Source organism: Myotis daubentonii, chromosome 8, assembly GCF_963259705.1.
Source record: "Myotis daubentonii chromosome 8, mMyoDau2.1, whole genome shotgun sequence".
NCBI classification, from domain to species: Eukaryota; Metazoa; Chordata; class Mammalia; order Chiroptera; family Vespertilionidae; genus Myotis; species Myotis daubentonii.
In genome coordinates, this window is record NC_081847.1 from 37,486,323 (window position 1) to 37,511,517 (window position 25,195).

At 40.2% G+C, this 25,195-nt stretch overlaps 1 protein-coding gene across 9 annotated transcripts in view; it reads right to left on the minus strand.

Moving 5' to 3' along the window:
* The window catches only part of LOC132239563 (copine-1), a 38,928-nt gene extending 15,435 nt beyond the window's left edge, over positions 1–23,493 (minus strand). Inside the window, exons 1-4 of one of the 9 annotated variants that reach the window (XM_059705997.1) lie at positions 23,316–23,483; positions 17,919–18,003; positions 16,004–16,125; positions 14,154–14,296 (exon numbers count right to left, since the gene is read on the minus strand). Coding sequence is in view for 5 of the 9 variants with exons in the window: in XM_059705991.1 (XP_059561974.1) it covers positions 11,398–14,296; positions 16,004–16,047 (2,943 nt within the window). In the remaining 4 variants the exon portion in view is untranslated. Of the gene's footprint in view, positions 1–10,647; positions 14,297–16,003; positions 16,126–17,918; positions 18,004–23,315 lie in introns of those variants that run through there. The other 8 variants (XM_059705994.1, XM_059705991.1, XM_059705993.1 and 5 more) reach the window with 8 other exon arrangements.
* Positions 23,494–25,195: the final 1,702 nt, after the last annotated feature.

A 25,195-nucleotide genomic window follows, 5' to 3' on the forward strand; every position in this document is an offset into this window, starting at 1 on the left:
CTCTCTTCCTATAAGATTGAAAATACAAACTATGCCTACCACCACCATTCTTCCTTTCCTTCTCTGACTCCTAAAAGGACATGCAGAGGGTAGACAAATATTTTTCATTCCTTCTTTTCCCTCTATAACTCAGGGATTCCCCAGATTTAAATCCATAGCCCTCATAGGTCATCACAAACTGACAGTCCCCATAAGTCACAAACTGAACCAAATATGCAAATATGTACTATAAAACAACACATTCTTGGCCTAGCCAGTGTCAGCCTGCAGACTGAAGGGTCCTGGGTTCAATTCCAGTCAAGGGCACATGCCCAGGTTGTGGTCTCGGTCCCTAGTGTGGGCGTGCAGGAGGCAGCCAATCAATGATTCTCTCTCATCATTGCTGTTTCTATCTCCCCCCGCTCCCTTCCTCTCTGAAATCAATAAAAAAAAATATTTAAAAAAAACACCCCCAACACATTCTTTATTCATACATATGACTAATAGCTACAAAAATTGGTTTATAGAGAATGGGGGGTGGGGTGGGGTCATCTGTAATACTTTCAACAATAAATTTTTAAAAATTGTGTTTATAAATGAAAATTTTAATAATTTGGTTTGGATCCATTTAATATCTGCCATGTGGTATTTGACCATAGTAGAAAGCTTAAAATGTGCACCTTCACACAAAAAGTGAAAAGTGGGAAAATATGATTAACTGTCACAGTTTCCCATCCTGTTATATTCTGTGATGATCAAAAGGTTTGGAAACCACTGATCCAACTCCAATGTCCCCACAACACTTAACCCAAAGTTGAACAAATCCAATCTGTGCACAACTTTTCAAAGAGAACCTAGCTTGAGTAGAGAACTGGACACATGGAAGAAAGCAAACTGAAGAGGAATACTTTGGCTTCAAGCGATAGGACTGTACTGGAGTAGGAGTTTCTCTCTGCCCTATGACTCTGAATGTGCTTAAACAAAGCCTCCACCTGCCTACTTCAAAATAAACATTGGAGCACTAGAGCAGGTTCAAGACCTACGACAGGAAAATGCTGCCAGTGGCCACCCACATTGTCCCACAGGAGCCAGGGAGAGGCAGGGAACAGCTGAGGGAGGGGTTCAGCCTAGGAATGCAGGCAGCCTATGACTGACTGAATGATCTCTGTTCACATCTTACTACCTACAACTACTTTGCTTCCCTTGTGCCTGGATTTCCCCATCTGTAAACGGAGATAATAATAATGCCAACTTTACCGGGTTGTTGTGAGGATTAGAGGCCAACCTTGAAAAGTGGCCCTGTCTGACACAGTAAGTGCCCAATGTGTGCTAACCGCTACACTTTTGGTGCTTATCAATGGACTAAAGGCCCGGTGCACAAATTCATGCACGGGTGGGGTCCCTAGGTCTGACTGGTAATCAGGGCCGATTGGGACCTGCTGGCTGGGGCAAGGGACTGTGGGAAGTTGGCCGCCAGCCCCCAAGGAGGGAGCCGGCCCTTGGCCCCCCTGTGAAAGGGGGCCGCATCTGCCACCACCCACCTCCGGTTTCCTGTCCCAGCCCAGGGCCTCAGGGCCCCGGTGGGGTCGGGAGAGGAGGCAATGGTCGCCAGGCTGGGCGCGGAAGGAACAGACACTGGATGCTGAGCTGCATCACCGCCCTGCCACTGTGCGGTTCCCCGCCTCCCCCCCCTCCTCCTTCCCTCTCATAGTGACTGGTCAACCAGTTGTTCTGGTCATTCATTCATAACAGTCACTTAGGCTTTTATACATAAGATGCTTTTGTGATACCTTGATCTGCTTGTTGGTTCATGGGACACTCAGGAGGAATGCTTCTGGTCTACCTGCTCTAGAGAACCTAACTGAAGAAATGAAGACCCTCTTTCTCCAAAAGAGGAAATGAAGACCCTTCCTCTTTTTTCTCCTAGTGAAATTCTCAAGCTGCAGTGTAGGACAGCTATCACTCAGAAAATGCAGTAGAGCAAATAGCAAGACCAAAATTCTGAGTTCCACTGGCCTATCTCTCTTTAGTTTAAGTAAGGTTCAAACCACTAGATTTCCCAGGGGGCTGGGGGAGAGATTAATCAAAGAACTTATATGCATAACCCATGGACACAGACAATAGGGTGGTGAAGGCCTGAGGGTGGGAACTAGAAAGGGTTAGTAGTGGGGGAAAGGGGACTTATGTAATACTTTCAACAATAAAGATTTAACTGAAGAAAAACAAATAGCCCTAGTCGGTTTAGCTCAGTGGATGGAGTGTCGACCTGTGCACTAAAGGGTCCCAGGTTCAATGCTGGTCAAGGGCACATGCCTGGGTTGTGGGCTCAATCCCCAGTAGGGGGTTGTGCAGGAGGCAGCTGATCAATGATTCTCTCATCGTTGATGTTTCTGTCTCTCCCTTTCCCTTCCTCTCTGAAATCAATGAAAATATACTGAAAATAAATAAGAAATAGAATGGCTAAGTTCATGCACCTTAAAACTGAATATAATGAAATTATCTAGCTTAATCCCATTCTGTAGAACACTGAGGCCAAAGGAAATGACTAGTCCTGGACAAACAGTAACTGATGGACCACAGATTCCATGAGAATGTGATTTCTATATCGACTCTAACAACAGCGCACACCTTGAAATCCATCCATTCTGAAATCCACCTGGTCACTAAAGAGCAGTAAGGCTCATGTGGCCTCTTCCAATGACCAATACTGAGTAGCCTTGCATACAGATGGAAAATACCACACATTTGACCGCCAGGGCAGGAATGGAGGAATTGCTGGACTCCACATTTATAGGACTTAATCAAAGGAATAAACTTTAAAAAGCATGAATACAGCAAATAATAGTATTCACCTCAGGAAATGTGATTTATACCAAAAATTTCAAAGAACATCTACTGGGCAGCCGATTCTTCTTTTAATGAGACCACTGCCTCTGTTGCCTCCAGTGTCTAAGACAACAGTACTAAACCACCTCCCGAGCATCTATCTCCAGGGCAAGGGCATTAACGAGAATTTTTTAAAAATATACTTTATTGATTTTTTACAGAGAGGAAGGGAGAGAGATAGAGAGTTAGAAACATCAATGAGAGAGAAACATCGATCAGCTGCCTCCTGCACACCCCCTACTGGAGATATGCCCACACCAAGGTACATGCCCTTGACCAGAACAGAACCTGAGACCCGTTAGACCGCAGGCCGACGCTCTATCCACTGAGCTAAACCAGTTATGGCTTAGCGAGAATTTATGCATCTCCAGTGTGCAATGTGACCTATGGCACAGGAGTTGAGTGAATGAACAAAAGGAGCAGATCAGAGCCCTTTGAAAATAAACCTATCTACTGTTCATGCCAGCCCTCTTCACTGGAATTCACTTGGGATACATGGAAGATCTTAAGATGGGCTGCTCAGAATTTGTATGTTAAGGAAGCTGAGTAACAAAAAAGGGAGGATTTTGACAATAGATAGATATACTTATTTGCTCACTTGCCATTGTGAATGGGGTGTGAGATTCTAGTTCTGCTGCTTCTGGTGCAGGATTAGTAATTTTATCATATACAACTGTCACCTAGGTAGCCTCCAGTGTGGTCCATGAAAAAGGTAACTGAGACAAGTTCTCCAAAAACACTGCAAACAAAGCAGGAGGGGGAAACATTCTAGGAAGAATACAACAAAATTCAAATACTCGAAAGAAAGCAATAGCTAAAAGAGGCAACAGAAATAAAAGAGAAATGACAGGGAATAACATTTTAAATATAAATGTGTGCTAGAATATCTCCAAGCCACATCTGGCTATTGAGCACTTGAAATGTACTTTAGTTCAAACCACTATGTGGTATTAAATACACGTTGTATTTTGAAAACTTAGTACAAAAAAGATTATACACTATCTCAATTTTATATTGTATGTTGAAAAGGTAACATTTCAGATCTACTGGACTAAATATATTATTAAAGTTAATTTCACTTGTTTGACGTTTAAAATAATATTTATTGGTTTTGAGAGAGACAGAAAGGAAGAGGGAGAGAGATGGACATGGAAACATTGATGTGAGAGTGAAACATCAATCATCTGCCTCCTGCATGCCCCATTCTGGGGATCAAGCTGCAACCAGGCATGTGTCCTGATCAGGAATCAAACCAAAAACCTTTTTGTGCACAGGACAACGCTCAACCAAGCCACACCAAGCAGGGCTCTTTTGACATTTTAAATGTGGCTACTAGAAAAATTTAACTGACATCAAGTGACTCATTTCTATTGGACAGTGTTGCCTAACAGAAAACTCCAAAGACCAGACATGGAAATGTTTCTGTTGTTATTCTATACAGTAGGCACTAGCTACATGTGGCTATTTATATTTAATAGTAGCTACTGTGGCCAATAATTACCATATTAGTGCATATAAGGACATTTCCATTGGAGAAAATTCTGTTGGACAGTGCTGATCTAGAACAAGGACCACAAGATTGACATTTCATACCAAAAATGTTAAAAATTCTGTATCGAACGGATCCAAAACTAGAGAAACTTCAGGTAGTCAACTGCATATAAGTAGTTAAATTGATGGGGAAATTCTGAAGTATTTATGAATGTCTTAGAGCAGTGGTTCTCAACCTTCTGGCCCTTTAAATACAGTTCCACATGTTGTGACCCAACCATAAAATTATTTTCGTTGCTACTTCATAACTGTAATGTTGCTACTGTTATGAATCATAATGTAAATATCTGATATGCAGGATGGTCTTAGGCGACCCTTGTGAAAGGGTCGTTCGACCGCCAAAGGGGTCGTGACCCACAGGTTGAGAACTGCTGTCTTAGAGCATTAATAAAAAATGATTTTGGGCAGCTAGTTAAAAGGTTATTAAAAAGATTAAAGATTCTATCCTTCTGCTGGGCCAGAACACTAGAACCAACCCCTTCCTGCCTGCCTAGCCTGCTGAGACTACTTGGGCTGTGGGTATTATATAGGACTTTAAAAGCTTCTAGGACAAACACTATTTTAGAGAGTGCCACTATGTTCTCCCACACTCTTCATCATTTCCTTTTACTAAATTAACATATTGCCCCCCCCCTCCCCCAACACACCTTGGATAGACATCACACCTTCCCTCAGGTTACAAACAAGGCTCCCATTATACTTCTGTCTGACCATTTAGCAATTGGCCAGGAAAACCTTTATATAGTTCCTGTGGGACATAAGTGTATCTCATACATGCCTAGTGCAACCACACATTTATTTGTGTAGTTTAAGACCTTAAAGTCTTTAAAAACAGGCCTCTAATTTTGCTTCCTTTTCTACCACAGCATCTAAGTGCTAAGTGCACAACATTGCTCAAAACTTAATTATCAAGTTTTACAGCTATGGCTGACTGTATGTCCGTGTGAAATTGTCTTAAAAGCTGGGAGGCAATAGATGTTTCCAATTCCAACCTGTCAATTCAATAGTCATAGAAGCAGAGGTAATTGGCAGTATCTACTTCAGTAGCAAGAGGAACATTAATTTTCCCACTTTAGCCATATCCGTAGCAGAGACCCTGTTGGTCCCACAGATCCACACCACAGAAGGGAGTTATGTAAAAAGGACATAACCCTCTGTATTGCAACCCAATGTGTGGGGGAGTGTAGTGGCATTAACTCACTCCAAGTGGAAAAGGAAAAAGAAAATCAGCAGTAGCACCAGTTGTTATGACTTAAGACTCCGTAAGTAGCTGAATTTCTGTGAGGACTAACAAGTGACTTGTAGCACAAATGTGGTTGTTACATTTGATATACAGCACAAATGCCTAACTGGGTAAGCTTATTTACTAATCAGGAGTCATGTGTGAATTCATGCCTCCTTCACTCCAATTAGGAAGCTAGGGCTATAGAGATAGCAGTGAGGGGCTTCAGTTTAAGTAAAACTCATAGTCCTGGTTACCAGCAGATTTACTATGTAAGTGGTTAAAGGGGGGAAACTGGCAATATTAGAATTGAGAAGGAATGAAACAGCCTGTTTCAATACAGGGTAGCTCACTCCTGGGATGTTATGCTTATTCAACATCTTTGACTCTGTCCATATTGAATTATGTTCTCTGCTGGTCATAGCTCTGTTTTCCCCCAAATAGTCATCTCTTCCTTCTCTTAACATTAAACAGCAAGCTTCAGTTACTGATCAGGAAAAGAGACTTTAAACTATTAAATTTCTAATGTCTGAGTCCAGATATCTGGATCAGCAACTCCAGTGTTCTGCTGTGCCACTTCTCCACAACTGGAATTTGTTTAGTCTCTATGACCTATCACTTTTATTGGGAGAAGGTCCAAGGGCCTCATGACAAAATTCAAGGAATATAGTTAATGAGATTTTCCCCAGCACTATTTCCTACCCTCAGATTTTAGAGTGCTGCCCTTATGTCTAGAATGCTTGCAGCAGCAGGTGGCTTTTTGCCCCTTCTGAACTCTTTAGGAGTAGAACAATATGCAGAACAGCAGTGCCACCTTAGTTGTTTGTTGCTAGTTATGTAGATCCAGAAAGAAGCCAAGTCTAGGATGCTTATGAGTCCTCTGGCACAAAGTAGCTCAACAAGAATAAATCCAAGAACAGCAAAGAATTAACCTTTATGTGAGCAGGCACCAATAAGAGTTGAACTTGCTTATGTTGTTGAACAGAAGGGTTTTCCCAGAAAAGTCCTACAGCATCAGAGAACTGTGCCACCACCAGAGTACTCTTTCCAGAACATTTTACAATAAGTGAATCGATCAGATTTTGTTATAAAAGATGACACTGAAATCAAACAATTTTTTAATTAAAAAGGATAGCCTTAAGTTTTCATTGAACCATATCCCATAAAAGCTCTACTTTTGGAAAATAGGGAGAATGGTGGGGATGTATGTAACTGATAAACTATTACTTGCTACAAAATGTTGAAAAATGGACAGTGAGTGATAGAAGTGAATGATCTCACCTGAACAAGAAAGGACTTATTATTAGCACACAGTTAACCTCTTTAAGATCATAAAGGCCATTCTGGATCTCTGTAGTCAGCTGATTTCACTCTGTGATTTTTCAAATGCTTAGTTGAACCTTCATAATTTTAAAACAGCTCACCAACTACCCAGAGTTGTCCAGTCTAAACCCTTCTAATACAATCTGTATACTCAAACTCAAATACAGGCTAAAATTCTTTCATGATAAAAGTAAAAGTTGTATTTTTCAAGAGCTTTGTTTAAAAGAAAAGCTCACAAATTTCTCTGCAACTCCAAACCAGATTTTTTTTTTTTTAACTTTAAAGGACCTTGTGAAGCTTATGAAAACTTTTCATGTTTGTTTATTTCAGCAGAAGTTGAATAAATGTGGAAGGGACAAAACCAGAGCATCAATGTCAGAGAGCAGCAAGATTTTTGATTTCTCCCTCCTCTTTCCCACCTCAAATACACTAATGCAAAAAACAAATAAATAAGAAAAACAAACAAACACAGCTTTTAAGGTATGTGCGATTGACAATGTATTCTGAAGATTTCTTTTCCCATTTCCTAATCAGTTTTTTAAAAAGACAATTCACAGCCCACTTTAAGACTCCTGGGAAAAGGAGCATCTGGTTTCTTGTCGAGTCCACATAATGAACTGGGCTTGCTAGCAAAACACATATAATAAAAGTCTTAAAGGGTTAATACCACAGATTCAACCTAGAATCAAGTTTCCTCCCTGCCGTTCCAGGTATCCTCTTCTTCCCATACTTCTGCATTAGTGGACAAGGATAAGCAACAACTGCTACCTCCAAGATCACCAAATCCACCTTTCCAAAGGCACAAAATATTTTCAGGTGTTAAGCAACAACACGCAAACCTGATGGTATAGCTCATTAGAGTTTCTTGTACAATTAAAGCATTGAAAGCATCAGCCTGTTTTATTTTGTGACAAGTTTATTGAACAGTATCCAAGACTTCATCTTTATAAACAAAAACCCGTGCTGAATGATGCCAAGGCCATATTTGTTGGCAATTTTTGGCCATATTGGCAATGAGTTTTATTGTGTTTGGTTTCTGAAGTATGAACCACTATAGAACTGTCAGTAAAACTATTTAAATGTGGTAATTTGAGCAAGAGTGGTAATTTTAAAAGTGATCATTGCCAGAAATTCTTTCCAGAAGATCTGACTACCAACAATTTTCACATTTTCTTTACTTGCTTTTTAAATGTTCTTGCAACTAATGAGCGTATTTATTTTTAAATGTTGACCCACACCTGTACACAATGACAGAATTCAATAAAAGGGACTCGAAGTTTGATTAAGGATTTCATGCATCCTTATTTTTATCCAAGGTATTTCCACCCAGAATGTTGTGTGCTTACTTCCATACACAGCACTGGATTTTTATCCAGTGGCTTAAAACTGACAGGATTATGATAAATATTACTCTCTGAAGTTTTGAATAAAAGTTTCCCAGTGGAAATATAAAGCAATTTCACTGTCACTGCATTGCTTTGGTAACTTGGAGCACAAAGCTAGAAACTACATTTCACTCAACCGTGTTGCATTTTTTAAAAAGTCGCTAATAATTGCATGTCCAAACTATAGTGTATATACAAAACACGTCTCCAAATTTTGCTTGTGAACTAAATGTTTCACTAAAGTTCAAAAAAAGTTTACAAATTTGTTTACTTATAAAATACATTTTGTAGATTTCTCTAATCCTTTAAACCATTTAAAACAACTCCCCATGCGCATGCGCGCGCGCGTATATATATATACACACACACACACACACACACTCACACACACACACACACACCCACCACCACCACCAGCTGGGAAGGGGGGGGAGATGTAGAAAAAATATTAGACCTAATGGAAAAGATTCTCTTCCATTAATGTCAGTCACCAAAACACAATAAAGTTTACACATAAAATTGTAAATATGTTTACAAATGCACAACTTTGAGCAAAGCTTTACAGATCCTTCATATCATACAAAGCAAATAAGAAAATGTAAATTATCACCCAAAACCTACTCCGTATAAGAAAATGTGCAAAAAAGATGTATGAATAGTTTCATAAAACATATTTTCAAGAATTTTTTAAAAACTCAAACTCCAATGCCCAGCACAAGATGAACAGTATGCTTAGCAGTAAGCACTATGTGATACGTAATAAGTCTCAAATACACAAAAATCAAGTTCCAAAGGGCAACGCATTTAATTACATTTCACAACAAGAAAAGCATTGTTGTGATTCAACCAAATATGAAACAGTTCTCTCCAATTTCTACACAACCACTATTTTCTTAATTTATTTAATTTGGTGAACAAAAAAATCAAGTATCCCTTTTCAGCATTTATCTAAGATGTAGAAATAACAAAATGGTTGCAATAAAGTATGTGAAATATTTAATAAGAATGTACGAACATATAACCAAAATAAATTGTGAAAAAAGATAAAAGACTTTCATCTTCAAACAACCTATTTTTCTAAAATAAAAATTGTCAGCTTTCCAGTGGGGAAAATAATCTGCAGTTGAAATCAAACTCCTATAAACAGTGCTGAAGTTTTTTGCATTCTGTCCTTGGAATGAGAAATGATTACTTAACAGAAAACTTAAATTGAACAGCATATACAAACATCATATTACTTTTTTTCAATTGAGGAGGAAATATCTAGTGATCTGTCAAAGCAAATTTGTATTCGTGAATTATCAAGACCCACAACACAGCCATGTCTTTTTTGAAAGTCTAACCAATCCTTCCCCTACACAAAAATCCTGTACGTCAATCCTCTAATATTGTAGTGATGAAAGGCTTTCCAAATCTTACCACACAAATGAAACTGTTGCCACTCTTAACTCTAAATTACACGGCGCTTGTATTTCAGTGTTCCACTGACTTGCAACACAAAAATGGCAAGGCCCCCAGAAACACTGCTTTTAAAAGGCTGACCCCTTTGTAAGTACATTGATTTGTTAGGAAATGTTGAGGGTGTTTTAAACCAAGACAGAGGCCCATGTAAAAGACAAAATTTGTTTTTCATGATATCTCCCCAATCTCCCATTCAAACCATGTTTATTACGTGGCAGTTCCTTAGAATATTTTAAGTAAGAAGGAAAGTAACCATAAGTAGAGCCTTTGTGGCAGTGAGCAAGACATTGTAAGGCAAATGTTTTTCATGACAAGGACACTTATCGACCAGAACCCATGTGGTCCTCCTGCCTTAGTGTCCTGAATGCCAAAGAAAATAATATGAAAGGGCAAGGGGTCTCAATTCTCTCCCCTCTGGCAGCTGCACTTATATTCTACATGAAGAATTTTTGTAAACGGGCTCCTGATCAAATTACTAGACCAAAAGCCTCCAAGTAACAGGATTAAATGCATATGAATCTACAAACCAGCTTGGATTTTTTTTCTTCTATAACACTATTGCTAACACAGCTAACAATTTCAACTTCAATTTTAAAAACCTAGATGTAATAATCTTTTTTATGAATGGACTCTCTGTGTTTAGTTATAGGTCAAAATTTCATAAATTTGGGACAGAAAGAAATTGTCAGAACATTAGTCCATCACGAACTGGACTTCAAATCAGGAATCTTAAACAATGATTATAAAAGCAGTTTCTGGTTTTTGAAGCCATTCAAACAACATGAACAATTTTTAAACTGACTGAACTAAAAGTTGGCAGTCAAACCAAAAAGGCTCTGGTAGGTAGAGAACTCCGTATTTTATTTTTGTGGCAAAGTCTTATTCCACAGTTTTAAGTGTGACATTAGAAATCAAAATTCAAGGTTATAGCACAAACCAAGTGTGGAGTTTTATATTAAAAAAATATAACAAAACAGTTCTGCTCATTTACAAATGAGTCAGTTAGGCAAACAAAGCAGCAACTTCAGAAGCAGGACTGTCTATACAGCAAGAACCCTCAAAAAGCAATAAAGGTACATACAGTGAATCTGTATACAGAGATTTTATTTAATTTTAAAAGAAAATAAAGACTTTAGACAAAGCTTTGATCCTATAACAAAGCAAATCTGTCCAGCTTTAAACCAAATTCCAAGAGTAACCAACTTCTATTTTTCAGCAGCTGGCAAGAGCACCCTTAATGAGCTCTATTGACAATTCTATTTTCTTCATCCCATATGGTACAAAACAAAACCAATCTAGACTCCTTGATAAGCTTTATGTCATCATTTGAGTTTTACAAATCGTTTCTCTAATGGTATGCCAAAATCATTTTTGTGTTCTCTCCACACAGTTTTACTATAACATACAGCAATGTTTATCCTGGTTGTGAGTCTTCTGTAAACAGTCAACCAATGCTCTATGTTATGAAAACCAATCTATATGCAATAGAAACAATCCACAGGTTCTAACCTGGAAATACTAGGAAAACAATCTGGATGCATTAATCACAACACTATGAATATCTACCCTACAAAGAATTGATTTGAATAGCTATCCTAATACAAGTTTTACTTTCCTTGAGCCTATAGGTCTGTCATTCAAATCAATGACAGCAGCTGTGGCTTCATCCCGAGATTCAAAGGCCACCATGGCTTCTCCTGTAGGCATACCTTTTTCATTGTATTTTAAACAAACTGAGCCTGGGATCACTTGATAGCCATAAAAGAAATCTAAAATCTCATCAATAGACACAGTAAAGGGCATGTTCTGCACTTTAATTACTGTAGGTCCTGGTTTTCCAGAACTAGATCCAAAGCCAGGGGGACCACCAATGTGGATTGGACCAGGCCCGGGCCCGGGCCCAGGCCCAAAGGCTGGTGGTCCACTCAAATGGCCTGGGGCATTTCCAAGACCCGGAGGGCCACTTCCAAAGCCTGGGGGACCACCTAAGCTACCAGGGCCATTTCCAAAATTCTGAGGACCCCCTCCAAATCCTGGCCCACTTAAATTATTTGGTCCACCTCCAAAACCTGGAACATCCAGTCCCAGACCAGGCAAACCACTATTTCCAACTGAAGGCATACCAGGCCTAACATCACCAAAGGCTCCTCCTAATCCTGGAGGAGGCAGTGGTGGTCCAAAGGCATTTGGCCCACCAAAATTACCAGGAAAATTAAATGGAGGCCCGTTATTGGCCTCCTTAGATCCTACAGTCAGGAAGGCATGCTCTTCACCTCCTGCATTAGGCATTCCTGCATTGGGCATTCCCGCGTTGGGCATCCCCGAATTGGGCATCCCCACACTTGGCATCCCCGCATTGGGCATCCCCACATTGGGCATTCCCGAATTGGGTATTCCAGCACTAGGCATTACGGCACTGGGCATTCCAGCACCGGGCATTCCAGCACCGGGCATTGCAGCACTGGGCATTCCTGCATTGGGCATTCCGGCACTAGGCACTCCAGCACTTGGGATTCCTGGAACTGCAGGATTACCTGGCACAGGCATCTTTAACCCCTTTTTTCCTTGGGCAGGGGGATTTTTCTCAATCTCTCTCATATCTTCTAGAGTAACTACATGAACAAAAGCTTCTCGCCCATTAAGTTTTTTACGGTGCAAGCGTTCAGACTTACGTGCATCATCTTCATTTTTAAACTGAACCAATGCCTGTCCTAGACCTTGCCCATTGTTATCAACAAGAACATGGACAGCATTTTCATCCACTGGGATTCCTTCTAGGAACTGAAGAACATCCATCTTGGTAATGCTGAATGGAATATTTGTTATGTGAGCACAGACTTTGGTAGAGCTGACATCCCCCTCCGGATTTAACATCATTTCTCTCTGGTCATAATTGAAGTTCTGGAGTCTTTTTCTAATCATATCTATCTTTTCTAGCATACCTTTCTTAGTAATTGGATGAACCTGAATAAAACGATTGCCCATGTATTGTTTATGACGACACAGAGCAGCCTTATAGTCAGCCTCATTCCTGAACTCCACAAAGCCTTCACCAGTTGCTTTCCCATTGGGTCCATACGCGATATAAATACTATCTTCCACAATATCCAACTTTTTAAAAAAATCAATGACATGTTTGTTTTCAGCTTCAAATGGTAGCCCTTTCAAGTAAACACAAAAACCAGCCTCATGTGGTGATCTTGACCTTGACCTTTTCTGCCCATTGGGCGATTTTGACCTGGGAAGTGTCTGAGGAGGGGGATGGGTTTGTCCAGAGGGTCCTATACTTTGCTTAAAAGTGATATGGCCTCCAGCAGCTACCCACTGTCTCTCTGTCGCAGGACTAACTTCCACATAACGTTGTATCATCAGCATCCTGTTTCGTTTCAAGGCTTCAAATGTATCTTGAGGGGAGAGAAACTTAACCAATCCATTCCCATTATTTCGACCTACATGATCTTTCAACAAATGCACTGCATCAACACGGAGCCCATGAAAAAAATCTCTGACATCATTTTCCATTGCAGAAAAGGGCATTCCATGCACACTGACATACAGATCATCAGGGTTGATGGGAAGTGGTTTCACACTGCTTTGAGAAGTCATCTGGATAGGGTTAACAGGATTCAATGGACCCAGAAACACAGGGTTCATGTTACTGTTCAGATTCATAGGTGCTCCAGAGCCATTCATTCCAGCAGGCAGAGGTGCCACAGGTGGTGGGTTTAAGGGCGGCATGCCCGACATAGGTGGCAGTGGAGTCAGGGGTGGCACAGAAGGGACTGGGGGAATTGGGGGCACTGGAGGCACGGGAGGCAAAGTAGGTACTGGAGGAGGAACTGGTATTGGGGGAATGGATGGCATTGGTGGCAAAGATGGCATCGCTGGAATTGGAGGAATTGGTGGTGGTGGGACTGTGTTCATTGGAGAGGCTGTACTTGAAATGGTTGAGCTAAACGTTGGGCTCCCAAATGAAGTCCCCATATTTGGAGGAGCCGTTCCTATGCTGGCTGTGGAAAATGTCTGTATGTTTTTGTTGCTTTCATGAACAGAAGTGGTGGCAGTAACTACACTGGGTGAAGGATTATTAAAGCTGGGTACTGTTGTAGGCAAGTTAACCCTGCCACTCATTCCTGAGCTAGGTGGTGGTCCTGATCTACTAGCATTTGCTGGTGGTATATCTAAGTTGGCAGTTTCAAAACGCCTACGACTCAGTTCAATCATATTCTGCATTTCCGTTTTACTACTCAACAACAGTGTTACTTTTGACCCTTTAATTGTACCACCTGTGCGCATCATACCAAGCCTTGCATCTTCATCAGTGGCAAAAACGATGAAAGCCTCACCCAGTTCACCCCCTACAATATGCACGCCCCCATCAGGAATGGTCAATCCAGAGAAGAAGTGGCGAATGTCCATGGTCCCCGCCACAATTGGGAGACCTTGCAAACGGATGACCACAGCCATGCTGCGCTGAAACCACACACACCTGCAGATGAGAAAAGGCAACGGCCAGGTCAGACTCCTGTTTATCACACCAAGTTTTTAGCTACAAGAATGACCAGCTACCACATTGGGCCCTCAAATAATCCCTCAAACTATCACAAGCAATATCGTTTTTTAAAATTTGAATATTCTAAAAACTGAGTATCATGTACCATTTACAATGTAAAACCTAGACAATTTCAACTTCCAAAAGGAATTAATTCTGGAAACAATTAGAAGTTCAGCCCCAAGATTCAAAATTTCAGGAAAAAAACCACCGCAGGACAGTAAATCACCAATTACATCATTCAGACCATGATTTAAATAAGACTTAAGATTTAAAAGATATGTGTAAATCAAATCAGGAAACAAATTCAATAATCTATAGGGGGAAAATATCCAAAGGATCCATCAAAATTAATATTTAAAACTGGCATAGCATCTTCCTTATAAACCTGACAACTTCATAGAATTATCACTTTATGTAGCTCAATCTAAAATCCAACAAACACAGAAAACTAATTAATTAAAAATAATACTCAACACTAAAGTAGTTTCAAATCTCAAATGAGAACTCCATTTTTCACCCCTACAACTCTTCAATCTTCCTTGCAACTTTATTTATTAAAGAAAGCTACATATAAAATTATTTATTACAAACAAGGCTAATACATGCTAAGAATCCTAAAGAAATACTGAGTAAAATAGCCAAAATCTTAGTTATCTATATTCACTTCAAAAAGTAGAACCTGGTTACAGTACCATTCATCATGGCTGTTTTAATTAAAATTCAGGTCCAATGACTCATTCCCAAGCCTTCCGTTAAAAAAATGTTTTGTTTTTCCCATAGGGAAGAGCTGATATTGGAAAAGAGGTATTTTTTTGTTTTAGAACAACTAGGACAGCGGTTCTCAACCTGTGGGTCGCGACCCCTTTGGCGGTCGAATGACCCCTTTCACAGGGGTCGCCTAGGACCATCCTGCATATCAGATATTTACATTATGATTCATAACAGTAGCAACATTACAGTCATAAAGTAGCAATGAAAATAATTTTATGGTTGTGAGACAACATGAGGAACTGTATTTAAAGGGCCAGAAGGTTGAGAACCACTGAACCAGGGTATGAACTTTAGTTTAGTCAGTGATTGCGTAGTCTCTGGCCCAACATAACTCCTGTGAAATTTCTGGGTTCTCACTGATCTCCTTAGATAATGTCTAATAAAATAAAGTTTGATATAATCCTCACCCTGCCGGGTATGGCTCAACTGGTTGGGCATTGACCCATACACCAAAAGGTTTCCTGTTTGATTCCCAGTCAGGGCACATGCCAGGTTTCGGGCTCCATAACCCAGTAGGGGGCGGGGCATGCAGGAGGCAGATGATGGATGTTTCTCTCTCACTTCTTCTCTCTCTAAAAATCAATTTGAAGTATTTTTTCAAAAACTTTCTCCTAGATTCAAGTAAAATTTCAGTATTTCAGTTCTTATGGCTTATAAGAGTAAATGTCAATGGCAGGTCTTTGTAAAGCGACACAAAACAAATTATTGGCACTGAGAAAATATTAATTTGAACTTTATGTCCTCAACAACATAGGGTGTTGCCCAAGCCATCTTAAAAATCAACTTTTAAATATAAACCTGACTCAGTAGATAGAGGGTTGGCCTGGGGACCAAAGAGTCCCGGACTTGATTCTGGTCAAAGGCATGTACCTTGGTTGCGGGCTCCTCCCCAGCCCAGGCCCTGGTTGGGGCATGTGTAGGAGGCAACCAGTCGATGTGTTTCTCCCACATCAATGTTTCTGTCTTCTCTTCTCCTCTCTATCCCACTCTCTCTAAAAAGATCAATGGAAAAATATCCTCGGGTGAGGATAAACAACAACAACAACAAAATATATACATATACATATATATACATATATATATATATGTTCTGTGACCTCAGGGAAATCATTAAGTATTTGAGCTTTGGTTGTGTCTTCTCAAATGAGGGCACTAGAAGAGCAAAGTTTCCTGTTGCAAACTCTAAAAACTCTACAATTCGCCCTAGCTGGTTTGGCCTGTGGACTGAAGGGTCCTGGATTTGATTCCAGTCAAGGGCATATGCCCAGGTTGCGGACTCCATCCCCAGTGTGAGGCATGCAGTGCAGGAGGCAGCGAATCAACGATTATCTCTCACCATTGATGTTTCTATCTCTCTCCCCTCTCCCTTCCTCTCTGAAATCAATAATATATTTAAAAATAGATAAATAAGTAAATAACTCGACAACTCTATGAAAGCAGTTTTTCAATGTTAAATATTATATGAATATTAATTCAATGCAAAAAAATCTGTAATTATAGCTCATTATGACTGCTGTACAGAAAGGAGAAATATATTGTTTGGCTCTGACAGTTTTCTCTCTCTCTCTCTCACACACACACACACACACCACCACCACCACCAGCATCACCACCACCACCACCACCACCACCTTCAAATTTAATCCTGAAAGGTGGATTAGCAAACAGAAAATCCTCTTGTGAGACCATTATAAAACACCAAAAACTGGCGGAGTGGGGAAGTTTTTATAACTGGTTTGCAAGAGTCGACAAGAAATATACTAAAAAACAATCACACCAACGGACTCTTTTCTCCTTATTTACTACTTAGCTCTATCAGGAAGTTCATTAAGAAGCTTCCAAGCCATTACATTCCTGGCTCTACAATATTGGCTATATGCAAGCAAAACTGAGACAGCATTCCTGTCCAACTTCAAAAAATGCTTAATCATTTAATCACTATCTACGGAGGAAGCATCATCAGTATTCTATGTATCCAAAACAACGTGAGAGAGAGATGTTAGTTTGCATTGAGGCAATAAAAATGGGACTTGATATGGTCCCAAAGACATAAAAATTGAACACAGAGTTAAAGTGACATACACAGAAAGTCTTCAAACCATTTGCTGCTAAGTCAAGGGATTTAGTTAAACTCTGTACAAGGTACACATGAAAACAGGATATTCAACATCTACCCAGATTACCAGCTAGAAAAGGGCTGAGGAATAAATCAAAGTAGAGCACAAGATTTTTTTCATAAAGCCATGTAGGACATTTTTAGGTCTGAAAAATATGAAATAAGATGTGCTATTCTGCTACTAAGTACCTATTTGACAGATATACTAGTATAATTTCAAACTATCTGGAGCCTACCTTGGTTATTTAATAAGACGGAGATTCCAATTACTGAGGTTCCTTTAAAGTAAAAATTTGTATTCTAAAACATGACTCATTATCTATGCCTATACTTCTAAGAAATATTTTAAAAACCATAATAAGCACCTGTATTTGTAATTAGTCTAAACGCTACTGGGGGTGGGGGGTGGAGCGGCTACTTACTGCCTAGTTAGGAATTCAGCAGGAGAAATGCATCCCTATAAAACTGACCCCCAAAGGAAGCAACAACTGTTCCTCCACCATGATACCCAATCCATCCCACCCCATCCTTATCTTGTTTTATCTTTTAAATAAGCTTGTTTAAAAAAACAAAACAAAACACAATTTACTACACATATTTTCTTGTTATTTAATAAACTATCTCATTTTATTTTGTATAAAAGCAAACCCTCTATTCAAAATCTCTTACCTGATAAAACAAGAGATGTATTTTCTTAACAAGAAGTAGAGGCCATGTCAATCCTGTGGGCAACCAATTAAAACCAACTTTTAGACTGCAATAGAGAATAAATGGAGGCAAAAATCAATGCAGGAAACACAAAACACGCACAGGCCACACTGAACTGTACATTACCAAGGTAAATCTGAAACCAGAGTACTTCATTAGAATGTATATAAAAAGAAGGAGAAGGAGAAGAAGACATATACCAAAATTCTATACATGCTTATTACCCAGTATTGCTTTCAAATTAGAGTATTTCTCAAAACATTATATATTTATATACATCAATGTGCCACAAATTAGCCCAAGAATTAAAAACTAAAGCAATCATAAAACTCGCAGCATCACAACAGGTAAGTGCTTTTATCACCTGATTTAAAGCAGTCCAGTAAATTCCCTAACACAAGTCCAACTACAAACTATTTTCTCAGGTTTGCACCAATTTTTTTATGAAAAAGCACAATAACAAGTTTGTACAATAACAGTTCCAGGACAATCAATTCAAGGGTACCAATGAAAATTATTGCAATAACTCTTTCAATGTATTTTCCTTTGCACCAAAATAGCATCAAACATCAAAAATATAGAGACAGATCTGACTATAAGAACTAATTCTTAGTTAAAACCACTGGGGTTCAAAATATTAAGGAAAAGTGCTTTTTCTTTTAACATCCTAACAGTCCCAAGAAACTTATTTTTAAAAATCCCTAAAAACACCTGGCATATTAAGAGTACTTCCCAAAGTAAAAACAGATCACTCATCTTTCACTGGAATTTTTCCCAAACTGGTCAAGTAATGAACAATTCACAAGCAATATAAATGACCAAATGATTCCACAACTAGACTCAAAAGGTCATTTTTAATTCAAAGAAATAAAGTAGAAGAAAATGGTCACTGTCAGGTATTAAGATTACTATTACAGTGATGCTCATTTTTAACTACTATCTTTCAAGATCAAGATACCATCAGTGATCTTAATATCATCTCAAAAAGCAAAACATTTAAAAATTTTAGTGTTACTCCCAACTTTTCTAAAGGACAAGCTAAACATCTTCTAAGTAACTCTCAAATTACTCAAGAACAGTGAGATTGTTTTGCCACCAAAAGCAATGCAAATATCATATAAACAATGCCAGAGCACTGTATTAATCTTTTATATTGTATAAATTGATCCTAATGAAGTCTAAAGAGTTTTCAAACTCTTCATTTAAACAAGTCACAAAGGGAAATGTGAAACAGAAAAAAAGCTTGCTTTACGTGGAGGCTATGAGCCAAAGAACCAGGATAATTTTCTAGATAAGTACTTGAGATAAACAGATGATCCACTACTGGAGGTTCTAATTAAAAAGATGTGTGGGCCCAGGACATGTGCCCTATGGGTAAGGGAAACAGATTCCTTTGTCTCTTCCTTTCCAGACCTGAGAAAGCACCTTATGTCCATCTGGAAAGAAACATACCAAGTTTATTCCCAGAAATGTTTACAGAATTGCCAGAAATAACTGTAAAAGAAGGAAACATCTCATTCCACAAGGAAAAGTTCAAAGGCCCAGGTGAACCTATCAGACACCTAGTTCAAGATTTATGTGTTCAATTTAAAGTGTAAAATCAATCTTAAAAATAAAAAAGATTAAAAAAAATAATAACAAGTCAATCTAGACAGAAATTTTTGAATTTCAGCAAAGGGGAAAGTCCATTTCATCCCATACCAAAGAAAAGTACACAGAAAGTTCAGGCCAGAAGCCAGACTTTCACTACTCTTGCTGCTGCACTTCCACCTTCATATAGGCAAGGAGTATAAACTGAGAACTAAAGTACTTTTGCTTTCCACACCTAATTTTGTAAAGAACACAATAATTTAATAAAGGCATCATTGTTTTTCAGGAAACCTACTCATTCCTGTGTTCTAAATGTCAACCAGCAATTGAATGCAGGATATCAAAATGAAAAATCCACTCCAATCACCTTAAACTTTGGTTAATTTTAGCAGGATAAGACAAACAATTCTATGCAAATACAGTTTTTACCTATGCCTAGAGTGTAAGTGTAGGGAAGGAGGAAATGGGCCTGATCTACCATTAAGCCCACTGTTACATTTCCGATCTAAAGCTTATTTTAGGTCAGGCCTGTGTGGCTCAGTGGTTGAGCATCGACCTATGAACCCGGAGGTCACAGTTCAATTTCCAGTCAGGGCATATATCAGGTTACTGGCTCAATCTCCAGCTGGGGACCTGCAGGAAGCAACTGATCAGTGATTCTCATCATTGATGTTTCTATCCCTCTCTCCCTCTCCCTTTCTCTCTGAAATCAATAAAAAAAACTTTTTTTTTTAATAAAAAAAGCTTTAGTACATTTTTCCACTTTATGTTAAGGAATTAGTCTTAACAGTGGTCTTGCTTCAGTTTTACAAATACCACATACATAAATGCGCAAATTACAAATATCTGCTACAGAAATTATTATGACAGGGCAGATTTTCTTATTTACTAATCATTCCAATCACTTGGAATTTCAGAATAAAATGTCTGACAACAATCCTCTTTTATCAGGAAGCTAAAGCACAAACTTAACCATTTCCACTCTTCATCTGGTAATAAACATCTGAAAGTGAATTTTAACTTTCTTCAATAATTACTCTTTAAACAACAAGAACCAGAGTACAGCAGAGCTAAATTCTTTAGATTTAAAAGAATCAAAAACCGGTACCCCTCAAATGTTCACCTGAGAGATGAGCAACAGAGAAAACCAATCATAATGGGCATAACACTATAAGCAGCATAATCAAAATTATGGTAGGCATTACCAAAAAAGAAAACAAAACCAACCAAATAAAAATACAGCTTCATCCACTTGATTTTGTTCCCATCTTCAAATGGATCACATTTCAGATTCTGGGATCAATCTTAATGAAACAATTCTGATACTGAGGGAGATGTATCCCTTTGATAGCACACTTTCCCATTAGCCTTCAGTCAGTATTCAAAGGCAACAAATCAAAAGACATTTCTAAATAAGATATTTATTCCTCCTGCAAAAAGACTAATATTAAATTTTTCAATACCCCCTCAAATGCCAACAAAAATGTTCATTATCTTACTAGATTTAAACTTCAAAGTAACTATTACTTCTAACCTAGCAGACCTCATTCACCATCACTATTGGTATTAACATCTTAAAAGCTGGCTTTAAGTTTAATTAACTAACTCTGCAAACCAAAAGGTATATGGGTGGTGATAGTAAAATCAGATAACTATAAATTAGATTAAGTTATTTTTCTGCATAGTTGACCTGAAACATTTAACAATATTCATTTATCCCAAGGACATTTATTAAGTACGTTTTGGGGAAGGATATCTAAAACCACCTTTTGTGCAACCACTACTGACAGAAGTTCTTCCTCTAACATCTACAAAAAATATTCATCTAAACTGAATGATGGAGTGGGTCTTTACAAAATGGAATAAAAACAGTATGAAATTGTCACTGGATTTCAACTCCTAGAACACACTGGCTCACAAAATCAAGTTTCATATCTAAAACTTGTACAAAGAGCCCCCAAATTCTCAATATGCAACAAAACATTTGGCATGTCAAATAAAGTGAAAGCCTGAAGTATACTGCTATTAGCACATAACAATATGTTCCAAGTAACTACCACAATGGTTTCTCAAGTTTCACATTTTCACCTAACAGATATGAACGTAGAAAAATTGAAATTATGCATTACAACCCATAAACAAAATTATCAAATATTTGATCGAGCATATAAAGGTGATACAAAAATGCATTCCGTTTTGTTCAAAATAACATTCCAGCAATAAAAGCACATCCTCTACTTTTACATAAACACACTAAACATTTCATTTTCTTCAAAAGTTACCATAAAATTATTTTAACCACCTGTAACAGTTCTTCCCAACTTCTTTTTAAGATTCTTGGAAAATACTTTAACATAATTACTTTCCACAACGTCCAGAAATTCTCCATTCTAACAAAGCTACCAAATTTCAAAAACAAGTACAACCAGTCTTGTATTATATTTCTATAATTAAAACAAAATAAGATCGACCTATATGTCCAGACCTGTAGAATTTTTCTCAACTGAAAATGCTCTGAAACGCATTAACAATATAAATTATACAACAAAGTCCAAGGCAATTCATGTTCCTAATACTGCATTTGCCAAAAACGGCACCACTTTAAACCAGTCAAGCAAGGAGCTCTAAGAGAAATATTCCCGTCACATGTCTCCCCAACAAAACTTCAATTGCAATTTTTTTTTCAGTTATACTGAATAGCATCACCCTAATCTTGAATAATACAGAATGGTTCCTGCCAACTACCCCAATTTACATCAGGTCATGTCTGGGGATCCTGGCGCCAAAGGATTTCAGAGTCCAGAAATCTCTCCTACAGAGCCTGCAACTCTCAGTATACAACCACCCCCGGCATACGGCTTAGCGCTGAATAACCCAGAATAACCCTCACCCAGGACCCTCAGATTCTTCACGATAAGGCACACTTTGGTGGCACACATAAAGCCCATACCATGACGATCCAGCAGTTAAGCCTCTGCACTAGTGTCCATCTTCGTCACTAACCTGCAGAACCTGATCGCTCCTCCCACCCATTTCACGTGGCTGCAAAGCAGCACGACCAGCCTTCACCAAAGCAAATTCACTCTCCGTCAAAAGCACCCACGTTCCGTATCCCACCGGACCTTCGGTGCTGGCGGCTCTCCAAAGGGACACATACCCTCAAGGCTACCCCGCCCCAACGTCGGGTTTTGGGGGCATTTCAACTGCAACCCCCTCCACCTCCAGGCCACGGAATCGACCAGTTCTGAAACTTCTTCCCTAGACTTCTAGGAAAGCACCCGACTGCAGCTTCCTGCCCCAGGTGTGTCCTCCTTAGAGTCCCTTTTCCTGGTAAGCCACCGGGCCTCCTTTCCACTTGGGGCGGAGGGAGTGTCCTCCCCAAGATGAGCTCCTTCCTCACTGCGGAGCCCAGAAATGTAGTTATAACTCTGCCCGCTTCGGGAGCATGGAAAACCTTGCTCACGCAGGATGTAGGTACGCTTTCACTGCAGCTGGGCCACCCAACTCTGGCCTCCCTCTCAGACCACAGGTCGTCCTCCCTCCAGCCTCGTCTCCCCTTCAGGAAGCAGGCTCATCGTCTCTTGCGTCCTTCTGGAAGACTCTCAGGATTCAGGGGTGCAAGTGGCGGCCGGCAGTCACACCCGACCCTTTTGTGTGGGGCGCCCGCGGCGGCGGGCTCCGAGGCCTCCGAAGGCCCCGCCCCGGGCCACCAAGGGGCGGCTCGAGCCCCGCACAGCCCCGCCAGTTCCGGGGCTGCGGGAGTCTTACCGGGGAGAACTGCGCGGCACCCGAACCCAGAGCCGAGTTACTCCCCAAGAGAGCGCCTCCGCCCGCGGCCGACAGCCCCTACGCGAACGGCTTTCCGGAGCCTGCAGCAGCAGCCACCACCTCTTTCGCCGCTTCACAAAATGGCCGCCGGCCCGCTCCGCAGGTCCGCGTTCCAAAAGGGGCGGGATGGGGTGGTGACGTCACGGGCGAGACGGCGCAAGCGCACTGACGTTTTCGGGCTATCTCCCGGAAGTTGCCCCGGTGTGTGGTGAAAAGAGCTGTGAGCCCCTGCGAGCGACTCTGGCGCACTAGCCCCACCTTGGGAGAGTGACGCTCCTGGTGGGATGGGTCCGGTATCTGGGTCAACCCCTCACGGCGGCGCTTTGTGCAGATTGCTTCGCTTCTTTAAGCCTTTGCGAGAGGAGGTAAATACCTACTTCGCGTGATTGTTTTGAGAATTAAAAGGACTATAAAATAGTGCCTAGTGATGATTCCCTGACAGAAGAACCACAACCTGATTCTTTTGCCATTTAAAAATTTCAGTCAGGGGAGCCTTACCCACCAGTCTTCATTAACCCACCCACAGCTGCACTTCAGTATTATTTTATTATAGAAAAATTATTCTGATGCTGCTTTGGTCCCGGCCTCCCAGACTCCACTGCCCCTGCCTATACCCTATATATCCTATATAATAAAAGGCTAATATGCAAATTGTCCCCTCGGAGGTTTGACCGGGAGACCAGGAGTTTGACCACTCACTATGATGTGCACTGACCACGGGGTGGGGGTGGGGGGGGGGGAGACACATGGCAGGCGACCCGCTGTGGTGGGGCACTGCGGGAGCAAGGGAAGGGGGCGGGGCATTGGGCCTCTAGTATATTCATGAATATATGTTCATGAATATCACCATAATTGAACTAATTTTCCAAAGTGAGGAGTCAACTAATAAAACCAGGGACTAAATTTCCACAACTTCAACATGCCTGGTGCTGGCCCAGTGTGCCAAAACTAGCAAATTAAAAAACCAGGCCTGGCTCCCTCTCCCTCTCTGGAGCACCTACTGGCCTTTCCCTTCCCTCCAGGACCTTTGCCTTTCTCTCACCTAAGCTCCAAGGGCCCTTCTGCCTCAGTAATTTGTTTCCTGAGCCTATGCAGCCCCTCTGGCTCACTTCTACTACCTCTGTAATTTTCTAAATAAACTTTCTCTTAAAATTTCAATGAAAGGTCATATTTTTAAATTGATTTGAGAGAGAGAGAAACATGGATTTGTTGTTCCACTTATTTATGCATTCATTGGTTGATTCTTATATGTGCCCTGACTGCCGGATGGAACCCATAACCTTGGTGTATTGAGGTGATGCTCTAACCAACTGAGCTACCTGGCCAGGACCAGGCCACACTTAAACGAAATCTATACTTTATTAAATATACTCTTTGTAGGTATAATATAGTGTATTAAAAACAAAACCTACTAGGCACCTCTCCAGGGAGCATGCCCATGCCTTTCTTCCCTCTCAGGTATGCGCCTCCTAAACTGTAAGGGTTGCCAGGAGACCTACAGCCCCGGGGAGCAAGGGGCAGCTGCAGCTCATCCCAAGATAACACCCTGAACCTGTCTCTGTCTCCAAGGCCCCTTTTCTCTGACTTGCCAGTGAGCCTAAGTAAGCCTGGCTAGGCTCATTTCTTTCCTATAAGGTTTCTAGAGAACCAAAGCAGCCCCACCTACTCTCTCCCCCGATGCTTCCTTTATCCTAAACTCTTTCTGGTTTCACTGTCCTCAGCTTTAATAAACATAATCTCAAAATCACCTGGACTCATTTTGTGAAAACTTTCCTGCACCGAGTCAAAAGAAAAAAACTTACAAAATGCAATGTTGTGTC